Source organism: Dendrobates tinctorius, unplaced genomic scaffold (genome assembly GCF_039654945.1).
Source record: "Dendrobates tinctorius isolate UK_male_01 unplaced genomic scaffold, ASM3965494v1 ptg000028l, whole genome shotgun sequence".
Classification (NCBI taxonomy): domain Eukaryota; kingdom Metazoa; phylum Chordata; class Amphibia; order Anura; family Dendrobatidae; genus Dendrobates; species Dendrobates tinctorius.
The window spans coordinates 75,622,981-75,640,785 of NW_027361696.1; the positions used below are offsets into that span (position 1 = coordinate 75,622,981).

The window sequence follows — 17,805 nt, forward strand, 5'->3', positions numbered from 1 at the left end:
GTTTATCGGTCTTGGGTGGTCTGGAAGTAGTTGTAAGCAGAAGATCCTCATATAGCTGCATTAATGGAATTGAAAGGATTATCCAACAGAATATAAAATATCATTGGTTTCATTGAAAATCACAAGCAGATACATGGCCATCTTCTGGTGAATCTAATGCAAACTGCTCTCAAGGTATTCAAGCCGGAAGCATTGTCAAAGCAGCCCTGTGGCCTGTAAAAGCAGTCAAGTGAGTAGAGGATGGCGTTGGCTTGTAATAGCAGTCAAGTGAGTACAGGATGGCTTTATCAGTTGTCTCTCTGATGACGCGTGTTTATAGTCACTTGACCTTTGTGGTCAATAAAAGGCAGCAGTGGTGCTGGGACTTCCAGACGGCGCAGACACCGCATCCGGAGCCAGTGGGAACTAGCTAGCTGTTGATCTGTGAGTGTGCCAGGAGGTATGTCAAAATGCATTTCTTCCACCCAATGCACCTGTAGGAGCATAACGCTCTCCAATAACATTCTGATTTAAAAAAATACATTACTCATACCTTTCCATGTGATGGAAACATTTTATTCAGCCTACATGACATACAACAGATTATTTCAAATGTATCAGGTTTATAAAATTAAAACAAAATTGTAACAAAATAGCAGCATAATAATACCCTAAACTAAAATAAAAAAAATAACTAATAGAAACCAGGACCGAAATATTGTCCCATTTCACTAGCAAGTTGTTTGAGCTCTTGGAAATCTGCTTCACTTGGATCACCTGGTTCATCCACATGATCATCGAAATTAAGATTTTCTTCCTTCAAGTCATCCCCGGAATCAGTATTGAATATTTGAAGGTCACGTCTTACGTATCTCTCGTTCACTTCACTTGTCTTTGGAAAGTCTGCAAAAGATATCTGGTCACCTTGGTAGGGCCAAGGGACAAGATCTGCATCATAGTAGTTCAACTCCTCATCTCTTCGGACAATTGGTTGAAACAAAGGGTCTTCTCTGTAGCTTGTGAAGTCTATAACTTCATCTGGCTTCTCACAAGTAGATATTAGGTTTCTAGAAATAGAAACATGAGGAACAGTGATGTGACACAGCACAAAGCGAAATAGACAAAAAATCAGCAGCCTGAAAATGGTTAAAATGGTTCTGATAATGATAATAGCACTATTACAGTTCAGTGTTACTAAAAATAAAAGTTGAAGAAGTCCTCCTCCTCCCATCAAAGTTTTTATCCTCTTAATATATTTCAATCATCTTATTATACAGCACTGTGTACTTACAATTGCTCATTTTGCCTTTCTACCCAGATAATTCTTCTCTTCTCTTGAGTCTATGTAGAAACATGAAGTCACTTGTCCCTTCAGAAATCATTCCCCTCTTCAACTCCTGACCCAGCTGCTCCCTCCTCCTCCCGCCATTGCCTGTTTATACATAGAGCTTAGAAGGATTCAGCTAGTCAGTTTTTTATCACATGATACCATAGACCTAATGGAAAAAGAGAATAATTAGCTGGGTAGAAAGGCAAAATGAGCAATTGTAAGGGCAAAGTGTTACATGATTTGAAGACTGCAATTTATTAAAAGAATAAAAATTTAGCTGTATAAAGCCTTTTTATACACTACCATATTAAAGTACCATACACCCGCTAGTGGTAACAATTGTGTTATTTTATATCTGTACTAAAGATTTTGGAGCTTTGTGTCAGAAGAAAAAACAGGGCTTGACTGTTAAAATACAGTTGTGCTCAAAAGTTTACATACTCGGGCAGAATTTTTGCTTTCTTGGCCTTTTTTCAGAGAATATGAATGATAACACCAAAACTTTTTCTCCACTCATGGTTAGTGGTTGGGTGAAGCCATTTATTGTCAGACTACTGTGTTTTCTCTTTTTATATCATAATGACAGCCAAAAACATCCAAATGACCCTGATCAAAAGTTTACATGCCTTGGTGATTTTGGCCTGATTACATGCACAGAAGTTGACATAAATGGGTTTGAATGGCTACTAAAGGTAACATCCTCATCTGTGACCTGTGACAAATGCCAGGAAAATTGTGCAGGATGCGAAGAAAACCCCACAAATAATATCAGCTGAAATACTGGACTCTCTGAAAACTAGTGGTGTTGCGGTTTCAAGATGCACAATAAGGGGTATGCCGGGGTATGTAAACTTTTGAACACAACTGTATGCTGTGAACGGCTCCAATATTCAGAGTACGCATACCCATGTAAGTCTATGGGTAAGTGTAAACCATCAGACTGCACTTGGATGTCATCTGAATGCAGTCCAATTACCGCGGACATAGGCAATAGAGAAGATGGAGAAATTACTTGCTCCTCCACACCTGTGATGTGATTCTGTCACGAGAGAAGATCAGATCACACTCAGGCCTCTTTCACACATCAGTATTTTTGATCAGTATTTCATCAGTATTTGTATGCCAAAACCAGGAGTGTCTCCAAAACAAAGAACAGACATCAGTCTTTCAATTATATTTTTTTCTTGGTAAGTTCCATTCCTGGCTTTGGCATACAAACACTGATGCAAAATACTGACCAAATACTGACATGTGAATGAGCCTTCAGATGATATTTGGATCAAACTCTGACAGAGTTTGAGCTGAGTGTCATTAGTACAATCGGCCCTGATTCTCTTTCATGAGACAACATACGGCAGAGTATAGCAGCTATAATTACCTGTGCAACCTATTTTCGGCCGAACATCTAAAAAAAATGTTTGGTTCGGGTACCTGAACCTGGACCCCATTCAAATGAATGGGTGGCCCGAAAATCCGTTGTTTGCCATGCTGTCATCTGCATGACGGCGCAGAAAACATGCCAGTAAAGAGAGCTGTAGTTCCCATGCTGTCAGATGACAGCAGGAGCCAGCAACTGTGACCGGCAGTAAAAAGTTTACCTCCGATCATAGACGTCAGCTGATGAGAGAGTACACCTCCCGACTGCCTACGCCTGATGTCGCTGATGTTAGTATACATCAGCCGGCGTCTGTGCTATAGATAAATAAATAATTTTAAAAAATGACGTGGGGTCTCTTCTATTTTTGATAACCAGAGCAGGCAAAATTGACAGCTGTGGGCTGCAACCCTCAGCTGTCAACTTTATCATGGCTGGTTATCAAGAACTAGATGGTGGCCCGATTCTAACGCATCGGGTATTCTAGAATATATTTGCAGTTTATTTTTGAAAATTTAATAATAATGCAATAATGCACCCCCAAATCCTGATATGTATGGTTCTCTCACCCCCAATCCTGATATGTATGGTTCTCTCACCCCCAATCCTGATATGTATGGTTCTCTCACCCCCAATCCTGATATGTATGGTTCTCTCACCCCCAATCCTGATATGCATGCTACCCCTCAACCACCTATCCTGGTATGCATGGTCCCCTGACCCCCCAATCCTGGAATGCATGGTCCTCTCACCCCCCAATCCTGGTATGCATGGTCCTCTCACTTCTCTTTCCTGGTATGCATGGTCCTCTTACCCCCCTTTCGGGGTATGCATGGTGCCCTCACCCCCCAATTCTGGTATGCATGGTCCTCTCACCCCCCCAATCCTGGTATGCATGGTCCCCTCACCCCCCTATCCTGGTATGCATGGTCCCCTCACCCCCCTATCCTGGTATGCATGGTCCCCTCACCCCCCTTTCTTGATATGCATGGTCCCCTCACTCCCCAATCCTGGTATGCATGGTCCTCTTACCCTCCTTTTGGGGTATGCATGGTCCCCTCACCCCCAGTCCTGGTATGCATGGTCCTCTCACCCCCCTAATCCTGGTATGCATGGTCCCCTCACCCCCTTTCTTGGTATGCATGGTCCTCTCACACCACAATCCTGGTATGTATGCTCACCGTCACCCCCCTTTCCTGGTATGTATGGTCCCCTCACTCCCCAGTCCTGGTATGCATGGTCCTCTCACCCCCCTAATCCTGGTATGCAGTATGCATGGTCCCCTCACCCCCTTTCTTGGTATGCATGGTCCTCTCACACCACAATCCTGGTATGTATGCTCACCGTCACCCCCCTTTCCTGGTATGTATGATCCCCTCACTCCCCAGTCCTGGTATGCATGGTCCTCTCACTCCCCAATCCTGGTATGCATGGTCCCCTCACCCCCAATCCTGATATGCATGGTCCCCTCACCCCCCTTTCCTGGTATGCATGGTCCCCTCATCCCCCTTTCTTGGTATGCATGGTCCCCTCACCCTCCTTTCGTGGTATGCATGGTCCCCTCACCCCCCTATCCTGGTATGCATGGTCCCCTAACCCCCCTTTCTTGGTATGCATGGTCCCCTCATCCCCCAATCCTGGTATGCATGGTCCCCTCACCCCCCAATCCTGGTATGCATGGTCCCCTCACCCCCCAATCCTGGTGTGCATGGTTCCCTCACCCCCCTTTCCTGGTATGCATGGTCCCCTAACCCCCCTTTCCTGGTATGCATGGTCCCCTCACCAGCCTTTCCATTTAGCCGCAACCAATCAGCGTCGCGGACCTCTGTCCGTGACCAATCAGCAACTCGGCCCTGTAGCGGCGACCAATCACTGCCGCGGCCCTGTACAAAAATATTAAAAAATAACAAAAAGTTATTCTCACCTTCCGACAGCCTCCTGTCTTCTTTCCACGCGCCCGGCCTCACGTTCCCAGTAATGCTTTGCGGCTTACACCGCTGATGACGTCGGTCTTCTTTATCGCTCTCGCGAAAGTGACGTCGGTCTTCTTTCTCGCTCTCGCGAGAGTGACATCATCAGCGGTCTAAGCCATAAAGCATTACTGGGAACGCGAGGCCGGACTCGTGGAAAGAAGACAGGAGGCCGTCGGAAGGTGAAAATAACTTTTTTTTTATTTTAATTCTCTTTTTTACAGATTAAGGCCTGCGCCTGCCGCTGATTGGTCGCGGCCTAGCGGCCGCGACCGTTCAGCGGCAGGCGCAGCTTACCATTCCAAACAGCTGCGCCTGTCGCTGATTGGTTGCGGCCTGGCGGGGGCCTGGCGGCCGCGACCAACGACCAATCAGCGGCCCGCGATTTCGGTTACAGACAGACACGATAAGGCGTTTATATATATAGATAAAGGTGTCCCCATGCTGTTTTTTTTAATTATTTAAATAAATACATAGAAAACAGCATGGGGTCCCCACATTTTTTGATAACCAACCAAGCTAAAGCAAATAGCTGGGGGCTGGTATTCTCAGACTTGTAAGTGGCCATGGATATTGCACCCCCCAGCCTGAAAATAGTAGCCCACAGTCACCTAAGAAAAGGCGCATATATTAGATACGTCAATTCTGGCACTTTGTCCAGCTCTTCTCCTGCTGTGACTAGCACTGAGCTCCCATGAGAATGTTCACTGGAGTTCATAGCTAAACCCTGGTAACCTCACTTACGGCACTGCTGTGTGAGGACTTTCTCACTCAGCAAGCTGTGCCATAAGTGAGGTCACCGGTGGTCATCCAGTTTGAACTCTTGTGAACTTTGTAACTGGAGCTCAGCAATAGACGCAGCAGGAACAATTACACTCCTGTCAGTGTTTATAAGAAGCCTCCATTACTAACCCTCTTTTCTGGGGTGACTGTGGGCTCCTATTTTTAGGCTGGTTGTGCTTTAGCTTGGCTGGTTGTCAATAATGGGGGGGACCCCACACCATTTTTAAAAATTATTTAAATAAATAAAAACAGCATTGAGACCCCTCTAATCTTGATGACTAGCCATAATAAAGCTGACAGCTGAGGGGTTGCAGCTCGTAGCTGTCAGTTTTGCCTGTGCTGGTTATAAAAAATAAGAGACCCCAAGCCCAAGTAATTTAAAAAAAAAAATTATTACACAGGTGTCAGCTGATGAATACTCCCATCAGCGGCACCTGCTCTCTCTGTTTACAGCAACAATAATGCCTGTGACTGGAGGTAAAAAAATTTTCCCCCGTTTACAGCACCTGGCTCATGCTGTCATCTGACATTGTGGGAACCGCAGCTCACTGATCAGAGCTGCTGGTGTTTCTTGTGCTGTTGCGCAGATGACAGCGTGGGAAACACCCGATGTTCAGGGTGCCAAACCCGAACAGTATTCCTGGAGAAGTCCATGTTCGGGGTCCGTATCTGCAAACTAGGTGTTTGGTACAGACCCCAAACTTTACTGTTCGGGTCTGCCCATCGCTATTTATGAGTCAATGCACAAAACAAGGGGAATCATTTCCATGCACTAACGTCCTGGTTACATTGTGTAGCATGCATGCAGTGAGTCATTATTATATATATATATATATATATATATATATATATATATATATATAACATTATATAATTATTTACTATGTGACAATGAATTCTGCAGCTCTCTACAATCAGGGAAAACAAATTAGATACAAATTGCAGACATTGTAGATAGCCCATGCCCAAAATCATGGTGATCAGTAGATTACATTTTAAAGATGGCAATAAACATTAGACCAATGTCTGCCGAACCCCCCCAATATTTTCTGGATCGGTTGGCAGTCTGCTGTATATGGAACCCTCACAACTCTTTCTGACTGATGATATAGGTGGAAAGATGGATCCGGTACTTCAGATTTCTGATGGCCGGTCCTTTTGGTCTCCATCAAATACTTTAAAGCCCCCTTCACACACAGCGAGATCGCTGTGTATGATAGCTATCAGCGACCAGCCCCCCTGCCGGTTATCGCTGATCGTTGTTGAAACGTCTGGACATTTTTGGGGTCGCTGGTCTAACGCTGGCCAGCACGCATCACTGCGTGTGACAGGCGGGAGACCAGCGAGCAGGATCTGGTAACGAAGGTACACATCAGGTTTCTAAGGGGCGCGCGGTGCCTAGAAACCCGATGTGTACCTTAGTTACCAGCGCGCTGATGCAGGGAGCTGGTAACCAAGGTACACATCGGGTTTCTAAGTGCCGCGCGCCCCTTAGAAACCTGATGAGTACCCTGGTTACCAGCTCCCTGCATCAGCGCGCTGGTAACTAAGATACATTGCAGCTAACTAAGCGATCACCAGTGATCGGGATTGCTGGTGAGTCGCTATGTGCGACGGGACCCTAAGCTACTGCCAGAGGAGTCTGACAGTGGCTCTTTCATAGAGGTCACAGGAGCTAAGCTGAGTGTTCTAATCTATGGGGGACTTGGAAGAGATAGCTTTCAGCTGAATGATCGAAAGCTAACTATTGTTGGGCCATCAGCTATTTATTATGAATGGGGGGCCATTGGGGTAGCCATACACATCACTTAGCTTACAGCTGTAAGGTGGACCATTGGGGTAGCCAAACACATCGGTTAGCTTATAGGCATATGGACGAGTCTTGGGGGTAGCCTTACACATCATTTAGCTTATAGGCATATGGAGGACCATGGGGATAGTCATACACATCAGATAGCTTACAGTCTTATGGGAGCCACGAGGGGTGGCCATACACATCAGATAGCTTGCATCTGAAAGCTTGTTCAGTTGACTTCCTCATACACATGTATGCTCAAGGGGGCATGAGTTCAAAATGAGAAGAGCGCTGTAAGAAGCCAGCCGACTTCTCTGGCGACTGCTCATCTTCATAGGAAACAAAAGGATTATACATTTATATTCAAAATGCCTGATTCTTCTCTCTTCAACATTGTCTGTTTCCTGTAGAGTTTGGGGGCCACCATAGACGTTAAATGGTTAGGCATAGTGATGAGCGAGCGTGCTCAGATAATGTGTTACAGTATCTGAGCATGCTTGGGCCCTAATCAAATGTTTTCGGCGTGCTCGAAACAAATACTCGAGTCCTCGTGGCTGCATGTCTCACGACGGTTCGACAGCAGCAACAACGTAAAGGGAATGTCTGTTTGTTAGGCAATCGGCAATCCCTGCATGTGTTGCGGTTGTCGAACAGCTGTGAGAATGAAGCCGCGGCGGCTCGCGCATTCTTTTAGAACAATGAAAATACTCAATTAGGACACGAGCATGCTCAGATAACACCTTATCTGAGCACGCTCACTCATCACTATTCAGGCGATTTGACTGACTGTAATGTATATGGAAGCCTAAAAATGATGGAAGGCCTTAAATATTAGATGAAAATACTCACTTTCTCCAGAAGACTGACCACATTCAAGCACCAGAGCGATACATAGAATGTAGAATTAGCCAGTGACCTTGTTGTGTAAGCACAACCTTGTATTGTACTCGGGCTCTGGAAAGTGGTTTATGCCTTAAACTAAAAGTTCATATAACATAAACTCATTTTTTAGGTCAAACAATCTATATTCTTGTTAATTAGCCAATATCACTATAGGATTTAGATTGCACAGTTTATGATACAGAGTTTCTAATTTCCAATAAAGACATAGAGCTGTGATAACTTTTTATGTACCTGCAGCCACCACTAGAGGGAGCACCTTATTGAGTTCAATGTGTAAATGGTAAACGGTAAGCGCACAAGCTCCCCCTAGTGAAAGTAACAGTTGGACCAAATATTACTGCGACATATAAGATATTCTGGTGCTCAAGAGATCTAAGGGTCCCTCTGTCACATATGAAAACAATAGTATGATAATCTACATATTTTGCATGTGCATACCAAAGTCTCAAGTGATGATATTGCTTATGTATTTCCCTGTGTCATGTTATAGGATCAGTTAATGTATATTTTCACAAATGTCTGTGTTATAGAAGCCTCATTAGCAAGCATACCCTTTTCTGGTGCACACCAGACCTTCAGCACAAGGACAACGTTGCAAACCCAAATCATAATCAGCACCAAAGGTTATAAACTTTAAGAGGCTACTGGTCTGGGTACGACACTGTTCTCCTTCAGATGGAAGTGGTAAACATATTGGGAACGGAAGTGCTGTGAATAGAAGAAATTCTAGAGTTAATGCATAGCGAACAGCAGAATAATTATTATAAGTAAACGAGATGCTATCGCATCGGGAGGGCAGTAATGTCACGATGGGGGCAGGCTTTGCAGCGTTGAGAATCTCTCCCCCCCCCATGTGCTCACCCACCTATCCACTCTCTCTTTACACAAGTGCTGACTTCTCTGTGCTCTCTTCTTTAATCTGTCTACCCCATGTGCTATCCCCCTTGTCAGCTGTCTCTCTCCTTCCTGTGCTGTGTTCTCCCCTCATGTACTGTACCGTTTGAGCTGTCTCCCCTCTGTGCTCTGTCTATCTCACCCCTGTGCGCTTTCCCTCTCCCCCATCTGCTGTCTTCTCCTCTCATGTCATCTCTTGTTTTTCCTGTATACCCCATCACTAAACAGTCAATGCACAGCATGTCAGGAGGAACGAAAGTTCATTTTAAAAATTGTCTGTGTCTGACCATGTACAGAACATACTACAGCTCCTGGGCAGAGGAGGAAGCAAAAGACAATACTGACATTACAGCAGGAGATCGCAGAGGATACATTTAGTGAGGTAAAATATTGTTTAAAAACAGTCACTTAAATATTTTACATCACAAAATGAATACTCTGTGATCCCCTGCTGTAATGTCAGTATTGTCTTTTGCTTCCTCCCCTGCCCAGGAGATGTGGTATGCTCCGTACACGGTCACACACAGACAATTTTTAAAATGAACTTTCGCTCATGGGAAAACCCCTTAGATGTGACCGGCTTCCTCTGCCTGTAGACACATAGCACATCTGCCACCGGAATCAGCCTAATGATTCACTGCACCTGCACGGAATTCGTGCAGGCACAGTGCGACAGTGTTCCACTGGTGGTACTACACAAGAGGCTGCATGAGTGTGTGAGTGAGTGTGATTGTGTGAGTGTGTGATTGTGAGTGTGAGTTGCATACGGTGTATAGAGAGTGTGTGAGTGTAAGGTGCGTACGGTGTATAGAGTGTGTGTAGTGCGACGGTGTTCCGCTGGTGGTACCGTGCAATAAGTTGGTACCAGCAGCAGTTTCCATTTTGAGACACCCATCACTTGGGTGTCCCAATATGGCGGTCGGTGAACTTCCTCCGCTTGGAATTCTGGGATATGGTGACATCTGGACAGAACAGGAAATGAAAACATTACAAGGCAATTATATAAATAGATGTAACCTATACAATCATAAGTACAGCAGGAATGAAAAATTATAATATTGAGCTACTGTCATTCATAAATTGTATGGAATATTTTTAAAAGAAATGTCCAGTCACCTAAAAAAATGTTCATACCACGCTTAGAATGCTAGTGTAATGAAGTTTTGCAAGTGGTCGACTGGCAGCTCTAAAGTGGCTACCACGGACAGGCTTAGTGCAAGCTACTCCACTTACCTGGTCCCAGGGGTTGCCCTGGCTTTCACTCATTGACCCCTGTACAAGGATCTGAATTTAACGAGGGCCCCTGTGCTGGGGTCATGGAATAAACCTGTTTGGTGGAGTAGGCTGGAAGGAATGGTCAGGTACCCGGGACAGAACCAAAAGGTACAAAATCAGAATCGGTAAGATTAGTCAGATACAAGCCAAGATCAAAACAAGGAACAATAATACAGGGAGCAAACCAGACAACACCAAACCAGAGGAGCACAAGGCTATATCTGGCAGCTTCCAGCAGTAAGCTGGAAGCTTTAATTGGCTGGAGCAGGAAGCTGATAACTCCAGCTGGAGAGCACAAACCCCTACTGTCAGACTGGGTGGCACTGCAGGTCTTAGCCACCCCAATCTACTTGGTGGACCTAATCTAAATGTCTGTGCAGAGCTTATCACTAACATGACCTGAAGAATGAATGTGGAGGAACCTGGCAACAGAAGAAGATGGCACAGGAGCAGGTCCTGGTGGAGATGTGAAAGCTGTAATAGGAGTAATACTCCTATTACAGATTGCTCTCATTCCAGCAAATTCCTGGGTCCAACCCCGGTCTGTTCTTCTTGATCCAGCAATGTCGTGTCGAAACTGATATGTGACCACTGCAGCCAATCACTGGCTGCATGGGTGACCTTAGCCTTGCTGATATGTCACCATTTCACAAGTGATTGACTACAACCATCAACATGTTAGTGTAGGAAATAAAAGAACTAAAAAAACTGTGGGACCCATGAAGTGTTGGCCCCAGTGGGAAATCTCTGAAGACCAGCGAGACATCTGTTATGTAAGTATTACCTATTCCATTATTTTACAGCATTCTAAGTTACTTTTTTTAAGGTGGCTGGACACCCCCTTTAGGTAGATGAATGCACAGCTTTTTCAATAGGGAGAGAGGAATAAGCTTCTTGAGAGCCCACTCTGGCAGAAATTTGTGGAAACAAAGGATCAGGCGCGTTAAAATCCTACATGCCCCAATCCTTCTTTCACTCTGTTACTGGGGGACAGTTTGAACCCCCACATTAAATAGTCTGCTAGTTTCATCTGATATCAATGGGCACATAATCCTACAAATTCCGTAGTATTTGCATGATAACTATGCACAAAGAAGCTGTGAATGAGCATCTATCCAAATAGAGGAGTGATCACGTTGGAGCCTCGTCTTGTAGTCACCATAGACATAACATGCTTTATATTAGGGGCAATGGGGCTGATACCTTGTCTAAGTAGGGACAGTTTCCTAAAAGAATCTGATTCTCATGTTTCAGAAACAAATCTTTTAAGTGTGTCAGTAAATACTGGAGAAGAAGCAGGCAATGAAACAAGATACCCCTGATATTCCGCACCCACAATGGACAGATCCTAATCTCAGGTGATACATCAGGTTTTGTTGCATTTGACTTGTCAACAGAGCAAAAGAAACAACCGACCGACAAGTTAAGATATCAGATTTCTCTGTTTGTGAAGCTCACATCTGACAAACGTGGTTTTATTTCCTGTCAAAACAATATGGAGTATTATGTCCTAAGGTGATAAACGTTCCTGCCGGACAAAAATAATGACTAGGGAGCCTATCGACAGCGGCTGATTTCTGCCAATAAGTGAGTCTTGATTGACGCACTGTCAAAAGGACACATGCGTCGGCAAACGCATACCTGTGCACGGCCTGCGTACCCAATGCTAAAGATAGGGTAGGCAGGTCGCATGCAGCGTCATGCGTCCATAGGCGGAGCTAACCGGAGGAGGCATGGCAGGGGCGGAGCTTAGCGGCGGCTGTGCGCAGCTCAAAGGAAGGCAAGTGTGAAACCAGCCATACTTGGCTGCAGTTGCACAGCTAGGCTATGATTCATGCTGCCCAAGAATTCAGCTGGAAAATAAACCTTCTGCTAGAATCTTCATACGTACCTCCTGCAGTCGAGTTCAAGCTATCTGATGAAATCACTTTGTGAGTAACGGTACATAGAGACTGCCACAGAAATGGTCTGTCAAGTGCCCCACACTCTCAGCCTAGTTATCAAGTCAGAATAGTCAACATAATTTCTCCCAGATACATCTGCAAAGCCAGATTACATGTCCTCTAGAGATACGGCACAGAGATCAGAATGTCTGCTCACAGCATATAGGAATTATCAGTGTGTGCATAGCTCACAGCACAGCGTCCTTCCCCGGGTTTCACCCTGCAGCTCACTTCACACTACAGATCCATTCTGCATGTGAAGTACAATAGCAGAGTGGAACACTATAGTCTCTGCAAGACCCACAATCAGATGAAGAATCTGTAGAGTTTAATCCACAGTCCAGTGAAAAGGCTGAGCGCTCTACTAAACTAACATGGAAAGTCAGAGAAAGCCTTGAACATGTTAAATATGAACTTTCTTGCAATGTAGCAGACTTATGGCAAAAATTGCTGCGTCACATCAACATCATTTCATCTCTCAGCCTGCTTCTCATGAAATACCACTAGAGGGAGCCCTGGGACAACTATGTTCAGTTCAGAGCTCTATACCAGAAAGGCGAATGAATACATTACAACTCTGCAGATGCTTAATACACATGAGTGGGGGCACCAGTGCGCAGGTCCTAGGGTTCCAACCTCCGCTGTAAGGCAGAACCAGTCTAACAATTTGATAGGTTTAGGCACCTTCCTGGTTCCTATCTTTTCTTTTTAAATGGTGATGGTGGTTTTATTGTATATTATTGACTTCACGATAAGTCAAGACTTTAGTGAAGGTTATATTTTAATCAATCAATAAGTACAGAGGCTGACAAGGTGATTTAGCACTTTCAGCCATGCCCACATCATTACTGGGTGAAGGAGAAGCTGAGTGACAGTAAGTGGCAGCAATAAACCCCTGACAACATGAACACATTTCCTGTTCTGTGATGACCGGTTGTCGGTATTCAATTCTACAAGTGAAGACAACAAGTTGGCACCTGCGAAAGAGGACAAATAATTCATTAAAATTTTGGAACAGAATGTGCCCAGGATGATTCCAACAGCTAGGTATCACAATTACCTTTCCATTCTCCAAGAACAAAGTATATCTGCATCTAGCAACTGCAAGGTTTTCATCTTTAAAATGCACTGTAAAGCGTAAATCAGAGATGTAGAAACATTTCATTGACTTCATGCAGAATATCTTTGACAGAGATCATTCAGAGCCTGCACCACTACTAAAGGAAGGAGAAGAATGCTGGTACCTTCCATCCTTTGACATCTATCACGCTCGCAAACCTAACCATATCAGAGTGGTGTTTGACTCCAGTGCTCAGTATGAAGGCATCTGTCTCAATAATTTGCTCCTTATTGGGCCTAACCTAAACAACAGTCTTATAGGAGTAATGATTTACTTCAGGCAAGAGCCTGTTGCAGTAATGGCTGACATCTAGCAAATGTTTCACGGTTTTATGGAGAGGAAAAACACTATCTCAGGGTCTTATGGCACAAGGACAATGACATCCACAATGAGGTCATAGACTACCGGATGAAGGTAGATGTTTTCGGCAACAGCCTCTCACCTGCTGTGGCAATCTATGGACTGTGACAAACTGCCCAGAAAGGTGAGTATGGATCTGATGTTCATCTATTTGTGGAGAAGAACTTCAATGTAGATGATGGATTTAAGTCTTTTCCCACAAGTGAAGCAACAATTGATCTGCTCTCTAGAACACAAGGAATGCTGTCTGCAGCAAACCTCAGGTAGTTAAAGCATTCCCATCTAGAAACCTTGCAACAAGCTTAAAGGATCACAATATGGGTTCTGATGTTTCTCCCATTCAATGCAGCCTTGCTCTTCTGTGGGACATTAAACAAAACATATTCCAAGTGTCTACCTGAGATAAACCTTCATGAAAAGGCAAAGTTACTCCTGAGCAGTGGCACCACATCTCAACTGACCTTAACCCCGCTGATCAGAGAACAGGACTCATGGTTGCATCTAGCCTTAGTGATATCACATGGCTGTCACCTCCAAGCCTCCCACTCAAGGATCCTTGTTCTATTGATGCCAGCAGAGCATATGAGCTTGAGGGACCAGACAAGATGGAGAGATCAAGCAAGCCATCTCTACACCCTGCACACTCATGGCACCAGGATTGAAGTTGAGGCATCATTGCTTTGGACTCTTCACAAACTGCTCATCTGCCATGTAGACTTTTGTTCATCTGACACAATTCGCAGAATGGTTCATAGGAGAAGGCATCACGTGAAGTAAGGACACTACTACCCGCTACCCGACACAGCTCTTGGCAGGGAGCATACCTCCACATGTCTCCAGCTGTATCAGAACTTCATACGTTCATCACTTGAATTGTTGGGTTGGTGAAAGAGTTTGCAAGTAGCGGCTTCCCCAATCCTAAGATGGGTTTCCAGTTGGACTTGGATTATCTAATTACGGTATGTGGACTAAAGGTCACCAACCACAAACTGGACTTTACAGTTGTTTACAGTTTAATTGTTGCATGTTTGTTTCTTCTTTGTCTTTCAGGTCCCAAGAACAGTGGGGATATCATTGGAAGACATCTTGTCAAAATGGAATTATCATGATCAGGCATTATTGTATTATCATTGTGTTGTTGTTGTGCTGCCTTAGAATAGGGTATGCCCCTTTTAGAAGTTGCTCTGCCTCTCTTAATGTGAATCTGATGTAGCTATAATGTCAGTAACCCCTCATTTCTTCATTCTGTATGTCTCCCACATCAATAAGTACACATGTCTGTATCCCTGATTTAGAATAAGTTCTTTCTACAGCCTGTAATTGTGCATAACTTCAAGAATTCAGCTGAAAAATAAACCATCTTTCGAATCTTCACACATGCCTCCAGCAGTCGAGTTCAAGCTACTTTGTGAGTAGTGGTACATAGAGAGCCACAGTGTGATGCTGAGTCACTTCTCACGGCCAAGCTGTGAGACCTGATAGAAGGTCAAGAAACGAAGGTACGTCATAAACAGAAGGAATATGGTCAGAAAGAGGGCCAAGGTCAGGCAATGAAAGATCTACAAACAAAATGCAAGGCACAAAGAGACAAACCATGCATTAGCTGAATTTGGCAGAGGTCTGGGAGTAACAGCCCAATTAAGTAGCCTAGCAATCACTTGGACAATGAACACCTGGAGACAGCCAGCACCTCCAAGTCTCAGGTTGGATGGCCGAGCTGGCAATCAACATACTGACAGCTCAGGACACCACTTCACCAGACTGAATGACTGAGCTGTCAATAAAAGTACTGACATCTTCAGTGTGTAAGGAGTCAGAATAGTCTTACTTTGCAGCAGTTTTTCCACGCCTTCCTAAATTTTTTGCACAGTAAAGTAGGTCAAAATAATCACCATAATCTGCTGTCACTAGCAATGTCCAAAGCAAAAAGCTTACAATGAAGTGATTGCTGATTCATGATTTTAGTAAATTTATTAGAAAATACCTGTAGCATAGCACTTTACTCTATGTTCATGCTTTATGAGTAAGCGGCTGATTTACCATATGGATTTCTCATCCACATGCTGTGAAAAATTATTAATGTTTGAATTGACATGGAATATGGATTTTTACTTCACTGCATGAGAATTCTTTATGTGGAATTTCACCACGGATTTCACACTTTTCAGTGCGAAGGGTAAGAACCATGGCCAATCTGCTACATTGCCACAGCGGGAGACAAGGTGACTAGTCCAAGTGGTGTGTTGCTGGATTCTCCATGCCCGGTCAGCTAGGCTATCAGGTCTATGTGCGCTTATGTATTTATAGGGAAAGACCTGTCAGTCTAGTTAAGCAGGGTGAAGTCGGCAGAGACGTAGAGTACCTTTTGGACTAGTCACTAGTCCCCAATTCTATTTTCAATTATATTTTTCTCTGAAATGCCATAGATTTTTAGAGTAAATCACCTAGGTTTGTAATACAGAAGTCCGTCTCTGATGCATTCTGCAAATGGTTTCGGCAAGTATGAATCGTATGATAGATTCCCCTGTTTTTTTTTATTTTTACAAACTCTCAGAACCCCTACTGATGACTAAAACAGAGGGGCCAAGGAGAAAGCCAAAATATAACAGCCCTTTTGGTATTCCACTGATTACATCCTAGAGATCGAGATCTTCCATTACTTGTAGTAATCGTGGTGAGCGCCGCAGATCGCGACCGGGTGTCAGCTGATTATCACAGCTGACACCCGGCACAATATGTCCGCCCCCGACACGTTAACACCTTGCACACCGTGATCAAACATGATCGCTGTGTACCGGGGGTTAAAGGGAAGCATCGGCAGGGAGGGGGCTCCCTCCGTGCTTCCCTGAGCCCCCCACGGCAGCGCAATGTGCAGCGCTGCTGCGGGGGGCTCCTTTCCTGCAGGCCCCCGAATCCAAGATGGCGACGGGGGGCCTTCGGGGGCCTGCAGGAAGCTGGCTTCCTCAGTGCCTGCAAAGCGCAGGCATGAGGAAGCCTTCTGCAGTGCCTGTGACAGATTGCTGATCTGTCACAGTGATCTGTGATGTGACAGATCAGCGATCTGTCACAGGACAGTGATGTCCCACCTGGGACTATTTAATAAAGTAAAAAAAAAAATAAAAAAAAAGTGTTAAAATAAATTTAAAAAAATCGCCAAATAAATTAGAAAAAAAAAAAAATAATCCCCTAAATAAATCCATTTTTTAGAAATAAAAAAAAAAAACCCAATAAAAGTACACATATTAGGTATCGCCACGTCCGTAACGACCCGCCCTATAAAACAGTCCCATTAGTTAACCCCTTTAGCGAACCCCTTAAAAAATAAAAAACGAAGCAAAAAATAATGATTTATTATCATACCGCCAAACAAAAAGTGTAATAACGCGCGATCAAAAAGACGCATATAAATATCCATGGTACCGCTGAAAACGTCATCTTGTCCCTCAAAAAACGAGCCACAACACAGCATCATCAGTGAAAAAATAAAAAAGTTATAGCTCGCAGAATAAAGCGATGCAAAAATAATCATTTTTTATATAAAATAGTTTTCATTGCATAAAACCGACAAAACATAAAAAAACGACCTAAATAAGGTATCTCTGTAAGCGTACTGACCCGAAGAATAAAACCGCTTTATCAATTTTATCGCACGCGGAACGGTGTAAACGCACCCCCCCAAAAGAAATTCATGAAACGCTGGTTTTTGTTAATTCTGCGTCCCAAAAATCGGAATAAAAAGCGGTCAGAAAATGTCACGTGCCCGAAAATGGTACCAATAAAAATGTAAACTCGTCCCGCAAAAAATAAGACCTTACATGACTCGGTGGGTCAAAATACGGAAAAATTATAGCTCTCAATATGTGGTGATGCAAAAACTATTTTTACAATAAAAAGCGTCTTTTAGCGTGTGAAAGCCGTTAAACATAAAAACTGCCATAAATAGTAAATCAAACCCCCCGTTATCACCCCCTTAGTTAGGGAAAAATAATAAAATTAAAATAATGTATTTATTTCCATTTTTCCATTAGGGCTAGGGTTAGGGCTAGGGTTAGGACTAGGGTTAGGGTAGGGTTAGGGC

At 44.0% G+C, this 17,805-nt stretch overlaps 1 protein-coding gene across 3 annotated transcripts in view; it reads right to left on the minus strand.

Moving 5' to 3' along the window:
• Positions 1–533: 533 nt before the first annotated feature.
• LOC141085556 (dickkopf-related protein 3-like) overlaps positions 534–17,805 on the minus strand; it is a 43,254-nt gene continuing 25,982 nt past the window's right edge. For all 3 annotated transcript variants that reach the window (XM_073571003.1, XM_073571005.1, XM_073571004.1), the window contains 2 exons: positions 8,687–8,843; positions 534–1,046 (listed from right to left, as the gene is read on the minus strand). In XM_073571003.1, the coding sequence (XP_073427104.1) occupies positions 674–1,046; positions 8,687–8,843 (530 nt within the window). In that variant the 3' untranslated portion in view covers positions 534–673. The remainder of the gene's footprint in view (positions 1,047–8,686; positions 8,844–17,805) is intronic.